General features: G+C 36.2%; 1 protein-coding gene across 1 annotated transcript in view; it reads left to right on the top strand.

The window, feature by feature from the left end:
• LOC140163841 (centrosomal P4.1-associated protein-like) overlaps positions 1–26,768 on the top strand; it is a 50,015-nt gene extending 23,247 nt beyond the window's left edge. Inside the window, exons 16-24 of the mRNA XM_072187156.1 lie at positions 112–215; positions 1,418–1,511; positions 3,655–3,825; positions 4,288–4,601; positions 7,337–7,625; positions 20,652–20,792; positions 21,262–21,335; positions 23,072–23,267; positions 26,599–26,768. Coding sequence (XP_072043257.1) covers positions 112–215; positions 1,418–1,511; positions 3,655–3,825; positions 4,288–4,601; positions 7,337–7,625; positions 20,652–20,792; positions 21,262–21,335; positions 23,072–23,267; positions 26,599–26,727 — 1,512 coding nt within the window. The 3' untranslated portion in view covers positions 26,728–26,768. The remainder of the gene's footprint in view (positions 1–111; positions 216–1,417; positions 1,512–3,654; positions 3,826–4,287; positions 4,602–7,336; positions 7,626–20,651; positions 20,793–21,261; positions 21,336–23,071; positions 23,268–26,598) is intronic.
• The last annotated feature ends 317 nt before the right edge of the window (positions 26,769–27,085 follow it).

The raw sequence follows: 27,085 nt of genomic DNA, 5'->3' as shown, positions 1-27,085 counted from the left end.
GATTTGGAACTTTGAGGTAACATGCTATGAATCTATTTTTCATAAATAAGTCCGTGCCACATTTGTACCGTTCTGTTCCCTCTTCAGTGAAATTATATGATTTTTTTGCAGGGTTTATCTTCCCTACAAGCTGAAATCAATGAGTTTCAAAAGCAGAAAACAGAAGAACTTCAGAGACTGCAAGATTTCAAAGATGAAGAAATGAAGAAACTCAGGTTAGAGTGTTTGAATGTTTGTCTTGAATCTTGTGTGCCTTTGTGCCCGCATTCAAACTCGGGAGTTTAACATATTTTTAAATATGTTAAACTCCCGAGTTTGAATGTTAACTCCCGAGTTTGAATGTTTAAAAACACAAACCAACTGTTGCGCTTGATCTAACTGTGGAGTTCTAAGGTTGAGTTAGCTTCAAAAAGGGGGCATAACACCTTTCATTTTGTGATACGAAGACCTCCACAGAAAGTCAGTAATGTACTTCGTTTGTTTAAAAACTCCACAGTTAGAATATATTGGTGTATGAAACTCCACACATGAAAACTCCATACTTGTGGTTTATACAAGGGGGGAGGTGTGTAGTGGTGTCAGTTTTGTGCAATCTTCATCTCCCAGTCCACCCACATGATTTAGATATATACACATATTGAATATATTATATCATTATGAGTCATCAGGATATAGGGCTACAAATGGTGTTCATAATACAAATTGAGCGTTTTGATGGCTTAAAATTGTTGAAATTTGTGACAGCAACTTGCTGAACCTGCAATTGGAACATGAAAGACCTGTTGTCAATTGATAGAGAAAAGTAAAGTGTTAAGATTTGGTCCCATTGATCACCCTTAAATGAAATGGATTTGAGATGTATATTTATGACCTTTCATAGATGCATTGTAACTCAATGAAAGTAACAATAATTTGATTTTGTTATGATTGGTGTATCCATCATAAGGTAGGATTTTGCAAGAGAAGCAAAGTAAAGTTACGATGTCTGCAGATTGCATGTTACAAATCTACTTTACAAAGAGTCGCAACAAGTTACTAAACATGTGTTGGGTTAATACAGCCACAGACTAGAAAATAATATAGACCATTCACCAACAGCCAAAGTCCCAGGTGCTTTGTATGCTGTGAATTCTCGCATATCCATGAGGGGCGATCATGCATGTCTGACAAATCACACCAGCGTTCCATCCGTTATGCAATAGAGCATTGCATGTTTTTGCGTTTACGGGAACGGCCGTAAAATTAGAAGTGTGTGCGTAGCAGTTTGATATGTGGCACTTCATGGAATGATTGGCTCTCATTAACGGATGATGCTGAGACTATACCTGTTGGTGAATAGTCTTTATAAGTCTATGGTTACAGTTTTGTGAGATCCATCCAGTCTGTTAATATTTTTGTGTAATCTTATTTTCTGCAGGCGTGAAAAGAAGAACTTTGAGAAATACCAAAAAGCAATGCGAACTATGCCAGACAAGAAAGACAGGACTGAAATTGAATTACTCAAAAATCAAGTAAGTTTTTACTAACTCTAATCCTAATTTTTTTGTAAAATTACATGAAGGAATAACCAACCAAGTTTTGAGTCTTTGCTTCCATTGCCTGATTGAATTTGATAGAAACCAGCTTGTTTCCTAAGCCTTGATGTAGGTAAGTCTGACCAGGTGCTCAGGTAATTGCCAATCAAAATTAGCTGATGAGCTACCACTGTTCAGTAGCATGTACTTTAATCTTTGGTCAGACAATAGTCAGTTATAGCGCTAAATTCACAAAATTCTAAATTCCATGGACTGCATCGTGTTGTAAAAATAATGTAGGAGATACAGGACACCTGCCTGCTGCGTTTGTCTTAAGGTGGTACTACACCCCTGGCAAATTTTTTGCCTATTTTTGCATTTTTCTCAAAAGTTTTGGCGCGTTGGTGACAAGTAAGATATGTATATTATAGGGGCAAGGACTACAACTACTGCCCTGGAAATTCAGCAACTCAAGGCAAGTAGGTATTGATTTATTGATCGAATATTGGTTTCCCTCATTTTTGATTGTAACTCCACAACTGTTGTCTGTGCTGAAATAAAATTTTCAGTACAGTAGTTGTAGTCCTTGCCCCTATATCTTTCTTGTCACCAATACGCTATAATTTTTGAGAAATATGCAAAAATAGGCACAAAATTTGCCAGGGGTGTAGTACCACCTTAAGGACAAGAAAAAAAGAATGTATGTCTCAGACACCCGCGCGCATTGCTATGTGAAATCCAATTTAGCGCTACGTGTTGGCTGTATTTTTTTCCCCCGTATGTTCATTTTTTGATATTTTGCAGTATCGTATAGCGATTCAAATTTGTCTTTTTTTGCAGTTTGGTTGTTGTTTTTGTACACATTTGCCCATGATTTAGAGAATAAACGATAGGAATTTTCCTGCCTGTCGTCTATCATAGGTAGAGGATAGGCAAAATAAAAATTCCTATCGTTTATTCTCATTCTTAGTCAGTTAAATATTATTTTAATAACTGTAAACAATTTTTTTAAAGCAAAAACTAAGTTACCGTCATAAAAACTCCCCTCATTATAAAATGAACGAAACTTGTTTACCACTTCACGTATTCTGTTGCGAGTACTGCTAGCGCTTTCGCGTATTCCGCACTAGTCTACGCATCCAGCGCGATACATACGCGCACCTCTACACGCGTGTTACGCATTATCAAGACTCATGATGACGTGGGGTCGTCTACGGCCTGATAGACGGCACCCGAAATCATGCGATTGTCCAATCAGAAATGTGTCTACGAATTAGACCACTCCCACTGACTAAGAATGTAAAAGAGACAAACAAAACTATTCATTGTGTATATGTATAATATTACTATGTGCCTGTATTTGAATATCAAAAAGTACATAAATATTGTGGCTTAACTTTAAAAAAATATATAAATAAATAAATATCGCATATCGCATAGTTCATTTTCTTAAAAAATAAAAAATAAAAAATCGCATAGCACTTAGCTTTTTTGCCAAATGTGTCTGAGACATACTTTTTTTTTTTGGCTTAATGATTGAATGCGAGAAGATCGTAAGTCCTTTCTTATTACTACACTAGCTTCCAGAGAGCGCCCAGTTAATAAGCGACATGCGCCGGGCTTTGATGAGGGCCGATCGTTTCTTTGACGTGTAATCGGCCAATCAGATTACTTGCCTATTGTTATGATTTTTAGATGATTGAATTAGCCAATCTGAACCCCACTTCTGTGTTTACGCTGTGTACGTTCTCAAATTGTAAACAAGTGCCGTTCTATTCTGCCAGAAAGTGTCTATACTAACATCCATATTGTATTCAACTGGTGACTGGTAGAACATCTTGGAGCCCGTAACATGTAGGTGGTGCTCAAAATCATATGTGTGATTTTGCTCAAATTCACCAGTATTTTTGAAGTAGCAAATTTTTGGCATGGTACAGTTACCTAGTATGGGAGCATGGTGGCCGAGTGGAACAGTCTCTGACCCATAATCAGTAGGTTGCGGGTTCGAGCACTGGCGGCGCCATTGTGTTGTGCCCTTAAGTAAGGCACTTTATCTTGATTACTCTTCTCCACACCAACATTTCATGGAGGAATCTGGCCTAATTGCTAACCGAAAGAAATGTTTTTATATTCTATATAGCTCTCAGATTTGCAAGAGGAACTCAACAAGCGAGAATCAAGATGGCAAGCCAACTCAGCCAGATTGAAGACAAGGGTGGATGTTCTTGAGAAGGAAAATACAGAACTGGAGGAAGAAATGGAAAAATTATTGGAGGAAAAGAGAGAAAAGCTCAAGAAAGAGGAAAAGAAGGTACAGTGAAATGAGTTGATTTCAGATTACTTATAGCTCTATGAAACAAATATTAGGGGAAAAGAGAGAAAATCTTAAGAGGAAAAGAAAGCACCCCCCCCCCACTTTCTGGTGAAATCCCATGGATGTGGGATGAAATATCAAGTAAGTCAGATATTTTTTGAGAGAACTGTTTAAAATCTCTGTTTATCACCCTTACATAATTTGATTTCAAATTACTTTCTATCTCTATGGTTGTGAAAGAGACATGTTGTTCCCATTCTTAGGATGCTGGATTTTTGTATGAATAACATTCAGTTAAAGCAAACTTAGATTTGCCAGTGATTTAACAAGCCTAGGTCATTTCTTTTACCAATAAGATTTAAGCACATTTGAAAAAACTAGTTTATTCAAATTTGCCATGTCAAAATCAGAAGAATAATGAGGTCTATTTTTCATATCAATCTGATTTTATCACTTCAGACTAAATCAAACGCAGCCAAAAGCAGAGCTCGTCAACTGGCAGAGCTTGAGTCAGCAAGATTAGCTTCTTTTCCAGCCTTGCCTAGAGTCAATGTCAGCAGCAGTTCATCAGACAATGAAGATGAAGGTGTCATGAAGAAGAGTCTAGCACATGAGACTGCAAAAGCAGAGAATGATGAAGGAATTAAGAGGACAAAGTTACCGGGTAAATCCAGTGATGGAGACTCCAGTCCTGTGAGGAAGGATGGTAGTGTGAGGATGAAGTCTCCGCCTCAACCATCTCGAGTCGCTTCATTGGAGTCTCAAGACACAAGGTAAGATGTTTTGTATGTATGATAGTCTGCTAAATTTGTAGTTTGAAAATATAAAATATGATGCTTTCCTTACCTGGAGGTCTGTCACAAAAAATTATATGATTCCAAGTAGTGGGTTAATTTTGCTCCAGCAGTTCGGATATTTGTAAGAAGCAAATATGTGTATCACAATGGCCCATATAATGGCCTATTCCAGTTGAAATCCACACCCCCTTGGAAGACATGACCTTAGTCTCCCACACAGGGGGTGTAACCCCATTTGGGAGATTAAGGTCATGTCTTCCATAGGGGGTGTATGGATTTCAACTGGAATAGCACGATATACAGGTTGGTTCAGGCTACTAATGGAAGCAATCATCTCTCAGGCCTGAAATTTTATTGGGGTTAATTATGAGACAAACACAAGCTTCAGTGCCAAGATATCATGATAAGGCCGTCAATCAGATCACCCACCATTAATAGCAGGAATCATTAAATTTCTTTTATATCTTAACAATTTACTTGTACTTTGTCATTGAACACTACAAAATTGAAATTCCTGGGTTTTAAACAAAATTCTTGAATGTCTATGACAGCAAAGCTGTTGAAAGGCAATTACAGTTACCTTTTGCTTGCTCAATGAGCCAAACTTGCAATGGTGATGGGATTAAAGGGACATGGTCCGATTTTTTTTCATGTAAAAAATCCAGTAACATGACCCTCTGTTGACAGAATAAAGCAATACAAAATGTTGATTGTTTCTCACACTCAGCGAATTGCCTGCAGCAGTTCACTTGTTAGATAGGGAGGGTATAGACAACTTGACATGTGACGTCATTGCCTGGCAGTATGCGCGAATTATGGCAATTTGCATTGTTCTTTGCCCTGCAGTGTGCGTACACATCGTAGTTTGCTCAGGGCACATGCATTTCAAATCACCCACCACATTTCATATAGTACAAGAAAGCCATTGAACAGTGTAGCGGTTCGTTCAAGCATATCGATAGACCAGCCTTTTGACTTGTTGTCAAGTGGTCTATATAGTTAACTGTTATAAGTCTCTGCCAAATACGTAACAATATGAAAGTGACTGTTTTGTCTATTGTTTTGTTAAGACTTTTACATGCTCACTTGGATTTAGAAATCAGTTGCAATACAAATAAGGTAAATTGTACATATTGCATGTTGGGGTCTCATATAAGTCTGCATGGAAGATTTTGTCTTTATTTTGTTATTTTACTTCATGAGGTATTGGTTTATTTCACTTACGGTCCATAATTTAGAATTATAATGTTGCGCTGATATATAATTATGAAGCATGATGCATTCCACTCCGAGTGTTACACATGATTTTGAGTTAATTTTCCATGATATGCACCATATATGGATACACAATTGATTTACTGTGCTGAAAATAGTATGTAACATGATCAAGGGAGTAAGTCACATGTCAGCAATTTTCATTTAGAAGTTTTTTACATCATTTTCTGGCAGTTTACCAATTCTACATTTTGATACAAAGCCCATCAAAATCGGACATCTGGTATATCTAGGCCAGAAAAGCTGTGAAAAATATTGAGCTCTGCTGGGCTTGCCTGCTACCTTTTGTCAACCTTGGACACATCTGTAAATGATACTGCACCATTATTGATTTTCTTAATGAATGGGCATGTCAGCATGAAAGTATGATACAAATTATGTGCCTTAATGAATTATTTGACATTTGTGTACATGCATGCCTTCATGCCATCAAATTTTTTGAAGGAAATAGAACTATGTGTTTTTTACACTTCTTATGCATATCCTTTAGCATGTATCATTTTCTAAAGATTCAGATATAAGTTCTTCTTCTGTTTTATTATCACTGTCTTGTAGTTCTGTTGACCAAATCTTAATAATTGAAATGAATTGTATTGTCAAAATTCTTACCAGGGTTGTAGCTAGGAAATGTTTAGTGCGGGGTGGCATTTGATGAAAATCTTGCATATTTGGCCATTTGTTGTCAAAATTGATCAAATTCTTGATTAATTCAACAAAATTGTGCAATTTTGTACTTGTGAGTGGTGGGCTCCAATGCCAAAATTTCAGTTTAGTGGTGGGCTCCAAAACTGAGTGGTTGGCTTTGCCACCCACCACAGCCCACTGTAGCTACAACCTTGATTCTTACTTATTCCTTTGTAATCCTTGTGACTATCAACAAATTGTGATTTGTGATACTTTTACTCACACATACCAGATCATCTTTCAAAATATAAAACTCGTACACACACAAACATATTACATCGGTTTGGTAAGTGTGTATCACATTCACAGGTTTGTCAACAGCATTGACATCACTATTTTGAGGTTCGTGAAAAGCATTCAAATGGAATTCACTAAATCAGACAGAGGTCATTCAAATTGAAAAAGCAAATAAAAAAATAAGTGTACGGCACACAAGTGCAGTGTTCCCTGTCCCCTTTGCCAAGCTGGTTGTGCAAATGGGACAACAAACCCATATGTCTAGACTGCTAGAATGTAAAATGAAAAACCTATCTGTCCATACATTTTGGTGTATATTATCCACAGAGAAATTCTGCCATAATGATGATACACTTTTTCCTTAGAAACTATATTGAAACTGCACTTCATACTTCATCATATTGCTGGAGGATGTTCAACCATTCATGTTCCATGTTAGTCTTTAAACTTTAATACAAAGCCTACTAGGTCACATTTTATACCCTATCTGTTATTGATGTTTTATAAATAACCAGAGAATCAGAGTCATATGAAGACCCAGCCTCACAGCCACGGATCCAAAGAAAGCGTTCTGTCCATTTTGACACCGGCAGCCCTAACCAAGCCAACCCTAGTTCATTACCTGTACAAACCAGCAATCAACCATCAGCAAGATCAGATCAATCACCACCAATGCCTAAATGGAATCTAGACCATCCTGCTGTGAATCATGAAGCATCATCTCCAATGATGAGGATGCGACAGGGTGATGCGGGGTCTAATGAGCAGGATGACGAGGAGGAGATACATCATCCTGATGGAAAGGTGAGTGAGAATGATGACATTGATTGATTCATTGATTGATTGATATGTTGATTGATTGGTTGATTAATCGATTGATTGAAAATTAGATTGATTGATAATTTGATCAAAGTAAGTGTGTCGGTGTTTGCCTGCAAACAAGGACATACATTTAAACTGTGGACCTACCTGCAAACGAGTACCGTTCTCCATTCGCAGAGGTCTGCAATTTGGTTGCAATTGCATGCCAAATGCATTTTAGAGGTATCCACTTTTCAGCATTCAAGCCACGGTTGATAGGTGTATTTCATACTGTGTACAGGGTGTATCAAAGTGATTGGTACCCATCAGGTTTGTTGTCTAATGAAGCGTCTGCTTCTTCCACATTTATAATTAGATCTTGAAATGACTACAATCTATTATTTTATGACCTTATCTGCAAATTATGTGGATGTTATACTGCATTTTGATATGGCTGTCTTGGCCATGTTTACTGAATATTGATGGGTACCAATCATTTTGATACACCCTGTATCACAGCTACCTCTGTATGTCGATTTAATGTTGATTCAGACGTCCTCGTTTTGATAGCAATACGCAAGGTTTGAGATTGCTGACACAGACGGATAGGAGTGTGAGTAAGTGAGTTTAAAAATTTAGGGGGGTGGGGTCACTTGATATTTCAAGTCGTTCAAGTTTGGTAGTTAATCTTACACATCACAGTCTGGTACTTTCAGCTTAATTGGTGAGGACACCTTAAAAATAAATCTACAAATACTACATGTAGATCACATCAGGTTTATAATTAACCTGTATGCCAGCCCATCATCACACCAATTAATCACATCAAAGACAGTGTACATTTATTCTACTCTACGAGATTAACAAATACATTTACAGGAGAACAGTTGAATTGATACGGCCTATAAATTAATGAGTGAGTGGGAATTATACATGATTCTCATACCAATATAACTGGGGAAAAGATATCTCCCTACATATTTGAATTAATAAATAAGAATAAAGACAACCATATTTTTACCAATATATGGGAGGTAAAATCGTGTTGCTGTTTCCCTTTAAATACATGAACAGGAAAACATGCAAATGTTATGCAATTTTGATAACAATTGTTTCCAAAATGTCAGAAAACATACATATTACATTTAAAATATTACAATAAAATTAAATTTACCGGTCTGACCCCAGGGGTATAGCTTTAATCTTTTTCTTATTAAAAAGTTAAATGGAAAACTATATACATACTGGTCTCACATGAGATCATGAAATATAACTCATACTGTACAAAGATTCTTATCATTTGATTGAATTGTTGCTATTTATAGAAAAAAATATTGCACTCCACGCCAGTGCAAGTCCATTTTCCATTGCACTCGCGCGTAGCTACCATTGCAACACTGACAGACGCAGGCGTATATCGTGAACGGTGACCACCTGGAATCACCAATTATAGGTGTGGGTGTCGCTTCTAAATTACAGTTTGTAATATTTTTGTAATTTAATTTCTTTTCCTGGTGATTTATTAAATAGTGGATGAAAAAGAATTTTCATATGAGTTATATAAAACAAATATTGAATGTTTTTATTTGTTCACTGGAGTGAATTGTTTCAATCCGTGAAATATGAACTGTTCCATTACAGCCTCATTGAATGGAACAGTCCATATTTCATCTCATAAAAATATTCTTTGTACTCGTAAACATTCAATATTTGTATACTATAAAATACAATGAACAAAAGTAATTAACAAGTTAGGAATACGTATTATATTAAACACAGCAAATCATGCAAAATTGGTTTAGGTTGTATAAGAATATAATTAAAGTGAAAGCAAAGCAATCTTACATTATATTTTTTCAATGAGTTTGAGGGCCTAAACTTTTCATCCCCAAGTTACATAACTGTCACTTTAGGGTTAAATACCACTAATTATGTATTACACGGGTTTCAATGGAAAAATGCCTAATTTCGGGTGGAATTTTCTCATATTCAGAACTCTCACAGTTCAATGCCACTAATATCAGGTGAAACTATATGATTTAGATGCCAAATGATCAAAAATTCAACATAGGTTGACCTGAGACTTGTCTTGTTTTAACGCACTGAACTGTAAACACCTTAAAATGACAGTTCGCCCTCGAAACTGAAAGTTACAATATGATAGGGCGAATATTTACTAAAAACCGAAGCTGTGCGTATGAATTTAGGTACTATTACAACAAAAATGTCATATAATGAGAGAAAATGTACCATTTTGAAGCATCAAACTCTAAAAAGTACTTTTTGGCTATATAACTTGATCAATTTCAGCGATTTTAATGCAGTCTTTTCCAATGCCATGAAAACAAATAGTAACTCGTCGTATTTCAATCTATCGCCCAGGCCTATTAGTGGTATTTAACCTTACGATCACAAGTAAAACTGACAATATATTCAACACAACTAGGATACACCTTTAATGCTGTGTTACAACCCTGGAAGTACAATATGCCATACACATTATTTGTGTGATGTCTGGGTTACTCATCAGAGATGATATTTTAAACTTCCTACATTGCATTTGTTCCATTTCAGTTTTGCTATCTAGTACTACATGGGTCAGTAGTGACAAAAAGAAATTTGAATTTTGATTGTGATCAACATCAGACTCATCTGTAAATGCCAATAGCTTCTTGGGGCTTTGCCCCCTGGACCCCCACCACACTGGGCCCTTAACCTAGTCCTTGGACCCCACACTGAAAGGCTCACTCTGCACACTTTGTATCTCTCCCTATGGGCTTCAAAATTACCCCACAGTGAGTATGGGGGCCTCCAAGTTTTGGCCTGGCCCAGGGCCCCAAAGAAGGTAAATCCAGCCCTGGCCATCTGACAGTTAAATACAGTATGCATTTTTGAGTCAGGTACCCAAGTGTGCGAAACATAAAGAAGCTTCATCAGTTATTGATGCATGATAAATTTATAAATTTCAGTTAGCCTCATCTCAGATGCAAGTGGATATAATACATCTAAAGAATTTGAATGATGCTTGGCATATGAACAGGTTGCAATAAGCACCTGATGTTTTAGATGGACATTTTATTTTTGAAAAGACCATTCATACCAGTGATATAAAATGAATATTTTTTGTATACAAATATTTTGTATAGCCCCTCTCAAAAACTAAAGCATCACATACATACTTGCTCAATCAGCATTTTTTGCAAATTTGATTGTTGATGCCGTTCTTTTTTTGATGGACTTTTTCATTTTACATGCAAAGTCTATGGAGATTATTAGAGAAGGCTGGAAAGGGCGCTATAGCCTCATTTTACCCATTCAGCACTTAAATGCTTGTAAAAAAGAACCAAATCAAATTGTGTAACAAAATTTGCATCAAATGCTACTTGAGCATGTACACATATAATTAAATACTTCTGGAGAGGGGGCTATAGCTGAAACAAAAAATGTCCTATACCTTAGTGGTTATGAAACAAAGGTGTAGAGTTTATCAAGCAAAATTTGCTAATATTTTTCCTTATTTTGATGAAGTGTGTGTACACCTTACTAAATTGCTTAATCGAAACAAGCAATCGCTTAATTCAAAGAACGTACCTGGCTTAGTTGAAATACACAATATTAATCTTTGTCGAAGTAAGTGATGTGCTTACACACTATACTTTCTGATTGTGTAATCTTTGTTAACGCTCCATCGAAATAAGAGATTTTCCTAGTTGATTACTCGTATTCAGGTAGTCCTCAAGTAAATTAAATATCGATATTGTATTGACTCTACATGTATATACCGCAATGATAGTACACCTTTAAAATTGTGAACAATAAATATATGTAATATATAGAATCTCAATTGAAGGAACACAGTTTGCCATTTTAGATATGTGCATAATTGCATGCGTCGGCTGCATCCAATGCGCATCTGGTTAGCTCCTTATGGGCGAGTTGTCATGTTTGAGTGGCGGGAAAGGAGGCATTTGTCACGATGTGTTCAATCATTTGAAATTCTTACTGTACATACCGTAAAACCTCGTCTACAAGCATATGGAGTGCTTTTGATGAAAACTAATGTAATCCAGGTGCCATTATGGAGTTTAAGCAAATAAATTACAGATCCAAACATATAGAAACAAGTATTATTGTAAGACCAATCTATAGTATTGACATATTTACACATGTATCGTATTAATTTGGCTTTCATCAGAAACACTATGTATGCTTGTAGACGAGGTTTTACGGTATATGTTCCTGGCATAATTTGAATAGATAGACAAATATCATGCCCAAAGATTGTATACATTTATAGGATATGCGTAGTATATGTGCCTTCAATAACAAAATAATATTTCTCTCATGTTTAATGAGAGCAAATTACCACTTTAAGTGTTATTTTGAGTTGGAGAAATTACTTCAACAAAGTGACAGATAATATATTTCAGAGTATGATAAACTGCTGGAAGCAGTAGATTGGTAAGCATTTTTTGACCATGATAAATTGTCAGAAGTAATAGATAAATAATATGTTTCAGAATGGGATAAATTGTTGAAAGGAATTTGCGGATAATATTTTTCAGCGCAGAATCAATTTCCAATTGATATTCATAGCAATATGCAACTACAGATGCTGATATTGCAACAATTGACATTGTACGGAAAAATACTGAGACCATCCAAACCCACAAGTCAACCAAGTCATTGTGTAGTATGTATGTACAAAATGAGTAGGTACCTAAATAAATCAACATCTTCATGCTGATATTTTCATGATTAGGATAAATTGTCATTAGAAATTGAAGGATAATAGTTTTCAGTTGCCAAAGTTTCCAACCAATTACTATCAAGACTAGAAATAGTCCAAATTGATACCTGTTTAGAAAATTAATACCAGTATGAACGTGATTGTGAAGAGTAGCATAAACTGTCGTACAAAATTGAGGCATGATTTTTTTCAGTCTTGCGTCTGCTGGTAGAAATTGATTGATGAGTGCAACTGAAAATACAAGTGCCATAATGATGGATGCAATTCGTAGGCATGCTACAACATACAATTCCCATACATTTACATGGTCATACCGTAATAAGCTAATACAAAATGAATAAATAGCTAAACATATCAAAATAATAACGAAACATATCAACATTTTCACAAGGTCAAGGCATTGTGATAGTTTCCTCATCACTATGTTTGTTCTTTGGGATGTGTTGGTTACTGCATCTGTAACCTCGGCAACATTTTGGCTGACATCATCTGCAAAAGCTAGAAGAGTGTGGTTTATACTGTCGGCAACTTCTGCAACATTTTGGCTTACTTCTGCTACATTTTGAGTCAAATTCTGTGATAATGTTTGAAATGCCTTGCTTGCTTTAGTGAATCCATAATCAAAGGCCATTGTTCTTGGTAAGGTGCCACAATATCCTTCAGTATGCTGTAACTGTAATGGAAGATAGATAATATAAGAAATGTAGAATTGTGGTGCAGAATAACAAGTGGAAGTGAACTGTTGCATTTCAGTGCCACATACAAGATAAGGCTAATCAAAGTTGTTTCCAAGTTTCCTGTCACCTGCCCGCATCACCTTTTCATTTTGATCAAAACTTTCATTGAATTATTTTCATTAATTAAAGAGTCAATTATCTGACAATTGGGATGGAAATAATCAACTCTCAAAATGTTTATCATTTTAGCAGTTCTTAGTTGTAGGGGTAGATGATGTAGTCAATAATGGATATTTAAGGTTAACCTCATCATGTATCTGGTGAATACAAAAATTGCACATTTCCTTTCATTTAAAAAAACCCAAATTCAATTCTTTTCTCAATCTATTGCAAAATGCCTAAATATGATCTAGAAGTATTAATCCCTGTTTAGACATGTTCTGTCTTTAACAATATGTCAAAAGGAGGCACTTTTTAAGCATACCCCCTGAGTGGCCCCGTATCTTCCTGGTGAGTAATTTAGGAATTGGCTTGGGAAATTCCCGGGAGGGCCCCGTACCTTACGGGTGAGCAGGCACACTGTGTGTAGATGGGAATGGGCTCGGGAAGAGAGCTCTGTATTTACGGGGAAAGTAAAGACTATCTAGGTCAAAAATGGTGGCGGTAAAAAAGGGACAGGGTCACAAATTTAATCTTGAATCCAATTATATGAAAATAATTTGATCACCATAGGTAATTGCATAAGTGTTTACAAATAGTAATAATGTGTTACTAATAAATTGAGAAATAGTGCATGAGAAGTTGAACGAAATATGTCAAATATCAGATTACTTTCCTGAATGTTTCGGCTTCAGGAAAGTAGGATTATTGTATATGCACTTTTCTAAGGAATTTATATTAAAGGATTCACTCAATAAATGTATGTAAACTTCTCTTGAGAAGTTTTCTCTTGAAATGTTAAGCCACGTTTGATTATTGGAACGGTACCCTTTGGGTCTGTATTTTTATTGGATAAGCTGAAGTTAAATCTAATTCTGGATTACAAATAAATGGAGATACTCCTAACAGATATGCCTTGCAAAACTTTTGAGTAAAATGTGCCTGCTTTTTTTGTTTAAATTGGATTTTCCTAAGCTAAGTTATGGAATTCAAAATCAGAGCATCTTAAAACTAAAAGTCAAAAATGAGATATCAATATTTTGTGGGAAAGTGATCAAAGTTTACATCTAAAAATGTAAAAATAAGTTGTGATGAAATTTCAGTACAAAACTTTCAGACGGCAATTTTAACATGATTAGCATCTCAAATTTTTTTTTGCTATTTCTCCATTCATGTCTGTAACCTTAAGTGTTTCCTCTTGACATACTACGTCACATATAGGTAATAAAGAAATGCAGACCAATAATAATAAAACTTAACATCAACTTTCATTAGCCTAAAAGACTTTGTTGATAAACAATGATGTCAAGTGGTCTATATATAATATTTCACTAAATCTGCATTTATGTGATGCAACTTGCAATATTAGATCAAGTCGAGTTTCAAAATTTAAACTGCTGACATCTTATAGGCAAAAACAAAATAGTTTGTCTCAGAACTGATGCATGTGTTCATTATGTATTGCCTTTAAGAAATTTAATTTTAATTTTTTCCCCATACACAAATATCCCCGGTGTCGTCACTTAACATTCAAAGGCGTAACGCATGATCGCTCCCTAAGTCAAAAATACCCCCTATTTTGCGCGGTTTCAAGAACATTTTCGTCATTTTTACCCCTATTTTACACGAAAACAGGTACAAATTAGCCTTAAAAAATACCCCTATTTTTTGCATTTCAAGTACACTTTTACAAAAGTACCCCTTTTTTAACATTTCAAGAACACACACAAAAAAACTTGTTCTGATTCATTGTCTTTTCTGAGGAGAACTCTGTTGTCCTTATAAATGAGGAAAATAACACAAAAATATATACAAATACATCCAATAGGATGCATCATGTGTTTTTTATGATACAGTAATCAACAATGTAATCTTTCTTCGAAGTTTTTTTTTTTTTTTTTTGGCAAAATAAAGCTTGAATGTGACCAATACATAAACTGACTGACAAAAATTACGAACTCTGGCATTTGCCACAAATTCCCTAACTCAAACCACTATATCAGCCCCATCTTTAGATATTTTCAAGAAAAACCTCTAGCTTGCCGGTCACCAAATAGTTAGCGATTTGCGGTTTTCGCCCTGTTGACTTCAACTTCAGAAGGTTCAGAAGGAACAATTCCTTTATGATCAGGTGCCATTTCAAGAGTTTGGTTTGTGGCCGGTTTGTGGGTACCCAGTTTGTCAAGGCTCCGGAGGCCGGGCGCGTATAAAAGCCGATGAAAAAGTCCCATGGAATCAGCGGCCAAACTGGGTAAGTCACCACTCCCCAGTGACGTGTCGTGTAAACAAACCGTTAAACGAATAAAACCGAAGTCGAAGCGTGTTGCTGAATATTTAGGCCGGATATTAGGGCAAAAAAGTTTCACAAAAGTGAAATCCGGGAGTAAATTGGGCGAGAAATGGTAAGATTTCTTGGGATTTCAACATCATCAAGATTCACAAAAATATACCCTATTTTTTAATTTAGAGTACACCGTCGTCAAAAACAACCCTATATTTTAAAAATCGCGAACATAAAATGTTCGCGAACATGGTTTAAAAATAACCCCTTTTTTCGCGAAATTGGGAACGATCATGCGTACACATAGTCAATGTTAAGTGACGACACCGGGCAAATATCAGTAATTATGTTAAAAGTATTTTGTTGGAAGAATTGCATGATTGAAATTTGAAATTTGAAAAATAAAATAAAATAAAATAAAATAAAATAAAATAAAATAAATAAATAAATAAATAAATAAATAAATAAATAAATAAATAAATAAATAAATAAATAAATAAATAAATAAATAAATAAATAAATAAATAAATAAATAAATAAATAAATAAATAAATAAATAAATAAATAAATAAATAAATAAATAAATAAAAATAAATAAATAAATAAATAAATAAATAAATAAATAAATAAATATAAATAAAACTGAGACAAACTACTTTGCTTTATCTAATAATATTCAATATCACAAATCCATTATCCTTATTCAAATAAATATATATATCAATACCTTAGTAAATAGTACTGCAGGTCACATAGAGTCTGTAGCACTTCAGTTGAAATGTTGAACACAGATCATACTAGTCAGTCCAGATTGCAGTAATGCTGAAGAAGTTCAGTAGAACATTCATGTTCAAGGTGTAAATTTATATCAAAAATATGATGGGACTATCAGATACACAAAGACGAATTCCAATCAAATGTATGAGTTGTGTCTTTAATTTTAACGCAGCTGCTGGACTTTGTTTGCTTGTAACAAAGCTATGTACACATATGCTGTGACTGTACATACTTGCATATACCCTATTTGGATAACAAAAATACTGTGCATTTGGGTTTTCCCCATTTCATTATCATACAGATATTTGATCGCGGAATTTTGAACAATTTTTTTCTTCAAGTTGGCTCCTTTGTCTGGTAGATATGTAGAAGGAATCAGTGAACCATGTAAATGTACAGTTATAATTGATTATTCAATGGAAATGTTTCAACAAATAGGTCAAAAAGTTCAATGCTGTTTTTGACTTTGAAAGTTAAGTAATAAACATTAAACTGTAAAAGTATTAATTTTTGTGTGAATATTTGTTTGTGTTACAACAATTCAAACATGTTCAAACATAGGAACAAACCAAAAGTTTGATGACATAGTATAAATGAAAGTCCTTTTGTTAGAGGGAGGGGATCAAAAATCTGATTATGTTTGTAAAAAAATTACAAAATATCGGTCAAAGTTATCTTGCGAAACTTTCACACTTACGGTTCAGGGAGGGCTAGGGGGGCTCATAATTATTGCACAGCCCTACACTATGAAGGAGAATAATATAGATAATACACAAGCAATGGAAATAACATTCAAATAAAAAACAATCCAAATAAATTATTCAATTCAATTTGAAGTGGTTGGTTCATCTCAAACTGTTAAACATATCACACAGGATGACTAAGTGTCCCAAACCAGGGCCAAACTGTGGCAAAACATGGGGATGGTGTACTGTACTCGCCCCTAAGGGGATCTCTGTCTTTTGCAGCCACACCAATAAAATGCATGTGTCTATAGAAAGGGTCCCGATTTTGATGCGCCCCTGGGACTGTGTGCTTGCACCGTATGCACCCGTATATAAATCCAAAATTTATTTTATTTTATTTTTTATATGCATATTTGTGATTCCATCAATAACATGTGCTCCTGGAGCACAATTAGTATACCTTATATTATGCACATATCAAATGCAACCCCAGCCCCTGGGGACCCGGGGATGGTCCGGGACTTGCCATCATGTGACCCGGGATTTGACTAAAAATGTATCCCGGGGGGAGCCGGGTGTTGGCCGGGACTGGTATAAGACTTGACGTCGGCCAAAACCCGGGAAAGTGGGCGGGACTTGACCCGAGCCGGGCCGGGATTATGTCGTAACTTACCCGGGGTTTTCCAACCAGTAAAATGGGCCGTGGTTTGCTATGTCCACATGTATGGGTCAGGGAATCCTATCACGTGGCCGTACGTGAGCCGTGGATGTATATTAATAATCCACTGAGTCGCTACATTAATGTTACTATTCATACAAATCCATTTCCAAATTTTGTCATAGTAGTTCATGTATCTGCTATTTAGCGGGGCTCTAAAGTTAACATGTTTAACCAGACCACACTGGCTTCTTGACATGCACGTGCAAACGAGAGCCTGCTATACGCTTATTTATGCCAAATGTTTTAACCACCCGCCGAGAGCAAAGTTTTAAATTATTAGGCCTACACTCAAAAACAAAACTGACCGTGATAATAAAAGAATCCATGGTACTTTTGTGACATCTATGAGCGACTGCTACATGGCCACAATACTTAATAGAAGACTAGATACTATAGGTAGTGTACATGTTCTTTATAAACTCTCCAGCTGTATTTTTCTTCTTTAAAAAAATAATTATAGGTGTATGATATAAAAATTAAATTCAATGTCTTGTGTTAATATACAGATCTCAAAACTATATTATATTTTCATGTTGGAGAGTTTAATAATATCATTAATCACAAATCGTTGAAAGGATGTTTTCAATATTATAATTATCATTACATGTATAATTATTGAAGTTGCATTTTAGATTGACATAAAAAAATCATACATAGGCCTATGATATTATGTGCTTAAAATGTTCATGCAAAGATCGAACATTCGCCACTCCCGTATAAAATCGTGGACAGATGTTTATGCAGTGATCTGTTTCTTTCATATCTTTGATGTTTTAATCATATAGACCTACATGTAGGCACGATATTCCTGGTTTATTCCCGGCATTTCCGACCCGCCATTCATGCCTCGTAATATATTTAAAACAAGCATGCATATTAAATATAGCACTTGATGGCACACAGGGATCCCCCTCTTGTCCCGTTCCCCTGCCACTGTAAAGCATGAAAAATACACGAAATGACTAAGTGGGAAAGTCGGGTGACTGGGGTCCGACATTGATATATGTAACGTAAAATTCCTTTGACGGTGTGCTCGTCCGAAAAAGGGTCATTTGACATAATAGACGTTAGTCCGAAAGTGGAAACAGTAGGCCTGAGAATTACACTGCTCTGCACTAGTGACGAGAATCTAGGTAGCCTAATTTTGTTATCGTTTTTAGATGTTCCGCAACAAGGTGAGTAACTGGCGTATCTGCCATGGAACACACATGTTGGCCTATATTTGAAGCGCTTTGAATCCTCCCAGCATGTCCAGTGCTCGGCAGTCCATTTAGCATGTTTAGTGAAGACATACCTGAATACCGAATTTTGAGCCCGCGATATTAAAACCATATGTAGATCCAGGCCTATATCCGATGCTCAGGGCCGGAACTTGGGCAGAGGAATACCCGGGGTTTGCATCGGTTTGCATCGGATATTCGCCCCGGGGGGCCGGGGAGTGGCTGAGAGTTTTGCCCGGGTGGGTCCGGGACTGGCCAGATGTTTACCCGGGACTTGAACTTTTAAACCCAAAATCCACGGCCCACGACCCGGCCATCCCCGGGTCCCCAGGGGCCGGGGATGCATTTGATATGTGCATTAGGGCAGCTATCTAATAAAACTGAAAGAGTTTAATAATGATGCTACTGGTACATGTAGTACTGAAGCCTGTTGATTTTGACTGCAGCAAGGCATAATTATATAATTGACATTGTTATAACATTGATGTAGGTTTGGGCGATTGTTAAAAACAATTGATTTTGAATAATTAATTTTTTTATCGATTATGTATTGAATATCTCGGTACTGTATTAGGTTGAGCATTATTTGTTACATATAATCCAACTATCAAGCATTGCTGTGTATTTTAAGTGGAGAAAGATGTGTTTAACAGCTTTTTCACTTCTTATTCAGGCCTAGAAATCTGTGCCAGTGCAGGCGAATCCATTTGGATTCTCGCAAGAGAATTTTGCGAGCATCTGTGATTCGCGCATCCAAGATGGCGGCTTTGGCGAACGAAAGATCGGCACATAACCCATGGCTGTTTTTGCTGTTAAAATGCCCTCTCAAATCAGTATTATTGTACAAATTATTAATGATTTAAGTAAATTATACCATAATACCATTTTGGAGGTTCAGCTGCTTAAAAAATGAAGTATAAATAGTCAAACCAAGAGTCAAACTTAGTGCATATTTTTGTCTTTCTGTAAACTGCCAATGCATTACGCTAATCCATATGGATTCGCCCGGTTGATGTTTTACGAGAATCTTTAGGCGAATTGATTTGCGGATTCGCATAGGATTTCTGAGCCTCATTCTGGCCATAGTATTAGTAAATAATCACCATAAAGATGCAACATAACTTGAAAACATTGCTTAAAAAATCTATTTGCTTAGAAAAACAATTGATTATATTTAAAAAAAGATAATCAAGTACCTGATAAAAAATAACCAGTTCTTTTTTATTCATCTGAATATTGTCCAAGCCTGCATTGATGTGTTCAATTATTATGTGTTTTATGCAGGTTGAACATATAGCATGTGGGACCAGAAAAGATATATAATTAAAGACGGAGATTAAAAGAATTTATCGCGTCTGATATCACTGTCAATTACGTTCCTTGATTGGTTTACACAGGTTAATAGCGCGTAAAAGGAAGACCGATCTATCTGGTGCTGATTGGAGAAAAGGAATAGCAGCAAATGGCGAATATTTCTAGGCAATGTTGACATGGTGCCTTCGCGAAAGAAAATTTCCTACTATAAAGACCTAACTTTTGAAATGGTTTGCATGTTTGAAGGTGCAAAATTAACAATAAGGTGCCCGGTTATACCGCCGCCTTCAGCAAGTCATCATCACGACACTTTTAAACAAACCGTGCTCGAGTTTGATTGACAGACATGACAGATGATGTCAGACGCAATAAAATCTTTTTATCTCTGTCTTTGATAATAAGTAGTAAACATTGAGATGTTTTTCTTTGTTTTGTTTGGTGCAGGTTGAGCATATAGCAGCTGATGGAGCAAGAGTGATCACATTCAGTAATGGAACCAGGAAGGAAATAAGTGCTGATGGGGAAGCCATTGTAGTGACATTTTTTAATGGAGACATGAAACAGATTATGTCAGATAAAAGAGTGGTAAGTAAAATAATGGTCTATACCATTTGAAATCCATACACCCCCTTTTGTCCTTAATCTCCCACACACAAACTGCAGATTTCAAATGGATTCGCCCATTTGAAATTTTACCCTCTGTGGCAGATTAAGGTCATGTCTTCCATAGGGGTATATGGATTTCAAATGGAATAATTAACCCAATATGATAAAGGGTTTGATGGTGTGTTCTGTGCCTAACATTTGGACAGGAGCACAAATATTAATCATGCATTACAGATGTCATGCCCCTTTCCTTCCCTTCCCCCTCTCATGGCGCTGTCACTGACAGTGACAGGAGTATGAAATGTTTATCATGGGTTTCAAAGGATTCTGTGGGTCAAGGTCTAAACAAATGGACTTACAGGACATCATCAAACTGTTCCCTAATAGTTTGCTTGCATTCAAAACATGTAATGATACATAATTATCATGATTGTTATTATATTTCTAGGTTTACTACTACTCAGAAACAGGGACAACGCACACTACTTACCCAGATGGCCTGGAAATTCTTCAGTTTCCAAAGTAAGTGTTTAATATCTCTCTGCTTTGATAATTTTCCTGTTGCTGCTTGTAGAAGTCTGCTTACGCTTGTTGTAGCATGTTTCTCATTGATGTAGAGAGTAACAGGGGTCACTTTAGTCCCTTCCATGTGGCATTCAACCACATAATTCAAGACTAAAAATGTTCTTGCATTTAATAGCCTTGAGAGACACATTCAGATTTCAGACATGAACAGTTTCAGCATTTAAGCTGATTTCAGTGGGTTTTTTTTTTACCAGTTTTCATGCCTTAGGTTTAGGTGGGAAAATGGTCACTCTTTCTCCATCCATGAGCCCGGGGGGGAGGTGGACACCTGTTCGGGTCAAAAAACAAGTAAAAAGGGTTGTTTTTCAGCATTGGGCAAGTACGGCGCTGTCAAAAATGCCAAAAATCAGGAAAAAGGGTACACTTTTCCAAGCAACATACATGTATTTGCATATATAGGGTACCAAAGTTTAATGGCAAAATAAAAAAGGGTGAAATAGGCTATGTTTGGTTTCTATCAGAACACACCGTAGGGTAAAACATTAAGAAACATCAAACTACTTATATTAAACAAGAACCTGAACATGCATTTTTACTTTCTTAGTGTTAAAAAATATGGCAAAATACTTGTTTGTATTGTATGTTTTGCATGCGCTGAGTAATACTCGTTTAGGGTGCGTTTTGAGAGTCCATACCTGAGCATGGTGTCCATCACACAATGTAAGTGGTCCCCCGGGTCCATGAGGCATTCCATCATCCCTGTGAGACACATTTAGGTCCTGACTCCAGACAGGGGGAAAATTGTCACTTTCCCCATGTGTGGCATTCTATCAACTATAGTTTAATCAGCTCGTAATAGGCCGGAAATGTTAGGCTTTTACCACTACGCCGAAAAGTAGACCCACGTTAAGAGTGCTATAAGCTGACTTGTATGGTCTTTATCTTGTGCATTAAAGAAAGTAGACAAAGTATAGGACTTGAATTAATAATTTGTGATGCTTCTGGCAAGATGTCACAAGATATTTCTCAAAATATAATATTTTGATATTAATCCGCGTCTCCGCGATGTTATAAGGCACGCCTATTACGAGCTGATCAAAGTATAGCAAACAAGTTTTCCCATTAGCAAATAAAGACCTAGTAAAAGGAATTTTTCTATCAAAGAATATTAATTTTAATTTTGACCAATTTTGACCAAAATTTCTTGAGGGTAAAAACAACAAAGATAGTATTTGTCTACCTAACCATTTAACCCAGGGGTCCGCAAATAGCGGCGCATGCGCCATTTGTGGCACTCCGTGGCTTCCCGAGTGGCGCGTGGCGCCGATTAGATTTTTTTAAAATAAAAAAAAAAAAATAAAAAAAAAAAAAAAAAAATGAAAATAAAATCAAACCCTTTGATCAAACTTCATCCATCAGGAATATCTCCAATATTCTACATTTCAACATTAAACAAAGCGATTCCCATCTTTGTAAAGACAGGCTAAAATAGTACAAAATGTTGCACCAAATGGCGTCATTTGCACCTCAAATTTCAAACAATTGATAGCTTCAGGCAGGGGACACCCCACTCTGACTCCCAGCGGTGCTAAAGCACCCGCGATGGCTGCTTCTTGCAACCATTGAGTGGCGCTTTGCAGTTTTCTTTTATTTCATGTAGCACTTCAACAAATCTATTTGAGGAAGCCTGATTTAACCGTTTCATTTTATTTTACATTGCACCTGTAATCCAGCAATCAAACAGAAAAACACTATCCAGATGGCACAAAGGAGATCACCTTTCCAGACCAGACTATCAAATATTTGTTTGCTAATGGTAATGAAGAGAGTGTGTTCGCTGATGGGACGGTACTAAGGGTCAACAAGAATGGGGAGAAAACTATGGAGTTTCCTAATGGGCAAAGAGAAATACACACCAAGCAATATAAGGTAGGTTGGTAGAGTTGGGCGACTAAGTCGCCAATAGTCGTTAGTCGCGACTATTACTGGTAGTCGTGACTACGACTATTGAAAACCAAAAGTCGTCAAACGCAACAATATTTAAATGTTACAAAATCATGTTAAAAGCGCCAGATAACCACACCAAAACCAACCAAATATGTGCATATAAACTGTGAAAATGTGATAAAATGTCAGTCATTGTCTTACCAATAGTAACACTATCAAATAAGTAATCATAAAGTTCATAAATCATCATTAAATTGGTCTTGTTGACTTGTTATTGTAAATTTACACCAAAAATTTTGGTCCAATTCTGACCACAGATAGTCGCGACTATAGTCGTAGTCGTGACTATTTGCTGCCGACTAGTCGGCTAGGGAAAAAGTGATAGTCGCCCAACTCTATAGGTTGGTGTGTTGAAAGCCTCAGCTACGATTTTCTGTTTCTGTTTGTAATTGGGTATCTGTTCCGAGAATTTCCCACCGCATTCTCAGGTTTGCCTAAATGAGCTGATTTCCCATTGCACTCTCGGGTTTGCCAAAATGAGCTGATTTTGCATGGTTTTTGAAGATTAAATTGCGAAATTGGGTGGGGTGCTAGCTTACACCCTGTGAATCAGCTGCGTACCAAATAAACTTTCGAGGGGGTACAGCAAAGTTGATTTGCTAGGACTATGTGTTAGGTGTGCCAAGAATTTGCAAAATAAGTTTTAATTTAGTCTGAAGCAGATTTTGTCTTCATGTTGATGACTACCACGGTTTTGGTTTGCATACTTTGTATCCGTGCTTAGTATCATGTATGGTTTTCAAATTTGCTGGAATTGAACTTCTCATAAGATACGTTAATTCATGATTAAAAAATGAAGGATTGAACTTTTGTTCGCAACATATAAAAGTTGCTCACCTGAAATTTTCGGTTGTTAAAGCTGCAACCTTCTTCAGAAGAATGATCCAGTTTGTTAATCAATTTGACAACTCTTGACTTGTGACGTTGGAGCAAGATCATAGACGTGTAGAGTCATTAAATTGAATCAATTTAATCGTTCTGCCGAAGAAGGTTGTAAACCGAAAATTCAGATTCAGATTGGCAACTTTTATGTGTTGAGTAAAAGTTCAATCCTTCATTTATTAGATTACCAACACAGATGAACATTCACGATTATTATCTGGTTTTGTTGTTATCAGATAATATGTTTAAAACGAATAAAAATAGCCGGCTCTCAACACACGATATTCAAAATTCCCACGCCAAAATTTTCTAGTGCAGTGACGTCCCAGTAATACAATGAAGGCTGACAACAATTGAGCACAAATAACCATGACGTCATTGCACTAGAAAATTTCGGTGCTGGAATTTTGAATATTATTGTTGAGAAACGGCTATTTTTATTCATTTTATAGTCAATATGAGTTTGTTTTAAATAAAACCATGTGATTCGTGCTTGGTAATTATTTTTCTAACATATAAGGCATAATGTTATGATTGCCAGAGACTTCTTTCAATGGGGGAGACGATACGTCAAAACGGTCCACAATTGGGCACACTCTAGGCACCTGCACAAAGTAACTGGAAAATCGCAGGTGATGGGGGAAAAACATCATCCAAATTAAGTTAAGCAAACATGTGTTTATAATGTGCAACTTATATCCACCAAGTGAATCTCAAGATGCCATTATCAGTCAACATTAATGGGTATATTTTCACAGGAAAATTTTCTGGACACGTGACCAATGGGTATCAATATAAGTGTGACCTCGAGCCTGATCTCTGACCCCCGGCGGTGACCTCGCTATTCAAGTCTTAGTAATTTTGAATTGGAATAGTATTCTTGGCTGCAATTTCGATAGAAATTTGTGTCTTGCAAATTTATTAAATATCATGCAATCTTAATTTCTTCACAATATCATCAAAATGTAATTTCAAAAATATCTACCTACGGAAAAAAATATTTATCTACGAAAACTCTTACCATAATATTATTAACTTGCGACAAGTTACTTATTTTGCATCAAAGGAGGAATTCTTCCTATTCAAATACATTGGTAGACCACCCGCTGTGCTCGGGGTCACAATATGTCTGCGCCCATGGATGTCACATGTCCAGAAAATTTTCCCGTGAAAATCTACCTATTAATTCTGACTGATTATGAGGCCTATCATGCAACAAAGAGAAGCAGATAAGAATGGATAGGAATGGGTTATTCCAATTGAAATCCATACACCCCCCTCTCATCTTCCACACAACATGGAAGAAAGAGATGAGAAGGAACCACAACGACTTCGATCGGCCAAGTTTTAATCCGCTTATCTATTGACGCATGAAAAGAAACGCTATCAATGGTACTTACTTTCATGTATGATCCATTTACCGCGATCGATGCTTGGCAAAATCATTACTGGAAAAATTTATAACAAACCCATCCACGAACAAACAAACGCTACCCAGAAGTAAGATTATGGAATTTCACTGATGCTCTGAACATGTATAGTAGCTTTGTTTTGGGATCTACAGTCAAACTGTTTTCTTGATCGTGTTGTGTAGAAAATGTCCTATAAAACATCGAAAAGGTAATCAAAATCGGCCGTTTTTTTGCTGAGTTTCAGCTTTAGCAAATAAGGTAAGATTTTGGTGACTTTTTAGATGAAGAATAAATGTTCTTAAATAATGCACAATGTTCGGTTGAGTCCGGTACATAAAACCTATTTAATTTAATTGTTTATATGTGTATAATCGTAACTAGCTAACTCGTTTCAGTGACAAAGACTACCAACTCTGAGAAAAAAGTCATCAAAGTTCAGAAAAATTGGGCAAAATGGAAGAAAAAGATGTAGGCCATCAATGACCGATGATCACGTCACCAAAGAAAATCCTATAGGGTGCTTGCACGGAAGGTCATTAGTTCAAATCATCCTTCACACGCTCCAGAAGACATGCAAATACATGGAGTACAATACCAATCACCTATTTAACGCTGGGTATTGATCAAAGTAAATCCTCATGAATAACAATGTCAACTAAATGTCGGTAAAGGGAGTGGACAAAGTGAATGCGTTCGTTGTGGTTCCTTCTTATCTCTTTCTTCCATGCACACAAGGAGTGTGAATTTCAAATGGGGTCACCTGAATGGGTGACTCCATTTGAAATCTACACCCCCTGTGCAAGAGATTAAGGTCATGTCTTCCATAGGAGGTGTATGGATTTCAACTAGATAGACTAATATATGAAGAGGTCTATATTTTGATATGATGGGCCTGTAGATCAGAGTTTTCCTTTGTCACTTAAAGCATTAATTGTTTTGTCTGTTTATGTTCGCTGCAGAAAAGAGAATACCCTGACGGTTCTGTGAAGACGGTGTACACTGATGGAAGACAAGAGACGAGATACTCAAATGGCAGGATAAGGGTCAAAGACAAAGATGGTTCTATTATTGTAGACAAGACCTGTTGAGATGGGATTACTGGAATACCCTGACGGTTCTGTGAAGACAGTGTACATATAAATTCGCAATACCTGATAACAAATCATCAAAGGAGTATAAACCAGCTTTTAGCTCAAACATTGAGAAACTATTTATCTAACCTTGAATACTTGCAACTGAATTTGAATGAATTTCAGGGTGTTTTAGGTCATGTCATCACAGAATGTGTCTTATATACCATAGTTTGATCAGCTCGTAATCGGTGGGCCTTATAACATCGCGGATTAATAATCAATATATTTTATTTGGAGAATTGTCTTGTGACATCTTGCCAGAAGTATCCCAAATTATTAATTGAAGTCCTATGCTTAGCTTTGTGTACTTTCT

This window comes from Amphiura filiformis, chromosome 11 (genome assembly GCF_039555335.1).
Source record: "Amphiura filiformis chromosome 11, Afil_fr2py, whole genome shotgun sequence".
NCBI classification, from domain to species: Eukaryota; Metazoa; Echinodermata; class Ophiuroidea; order Amphilepidida; family Amphiuridae; genus Amphiura; species Amphiura filiformis.
The sequence above is the reverse complement of the archived record's forward strand: the minus strand, read 5'-3'. Positions and strand labels throughout refer to the sequence as shown.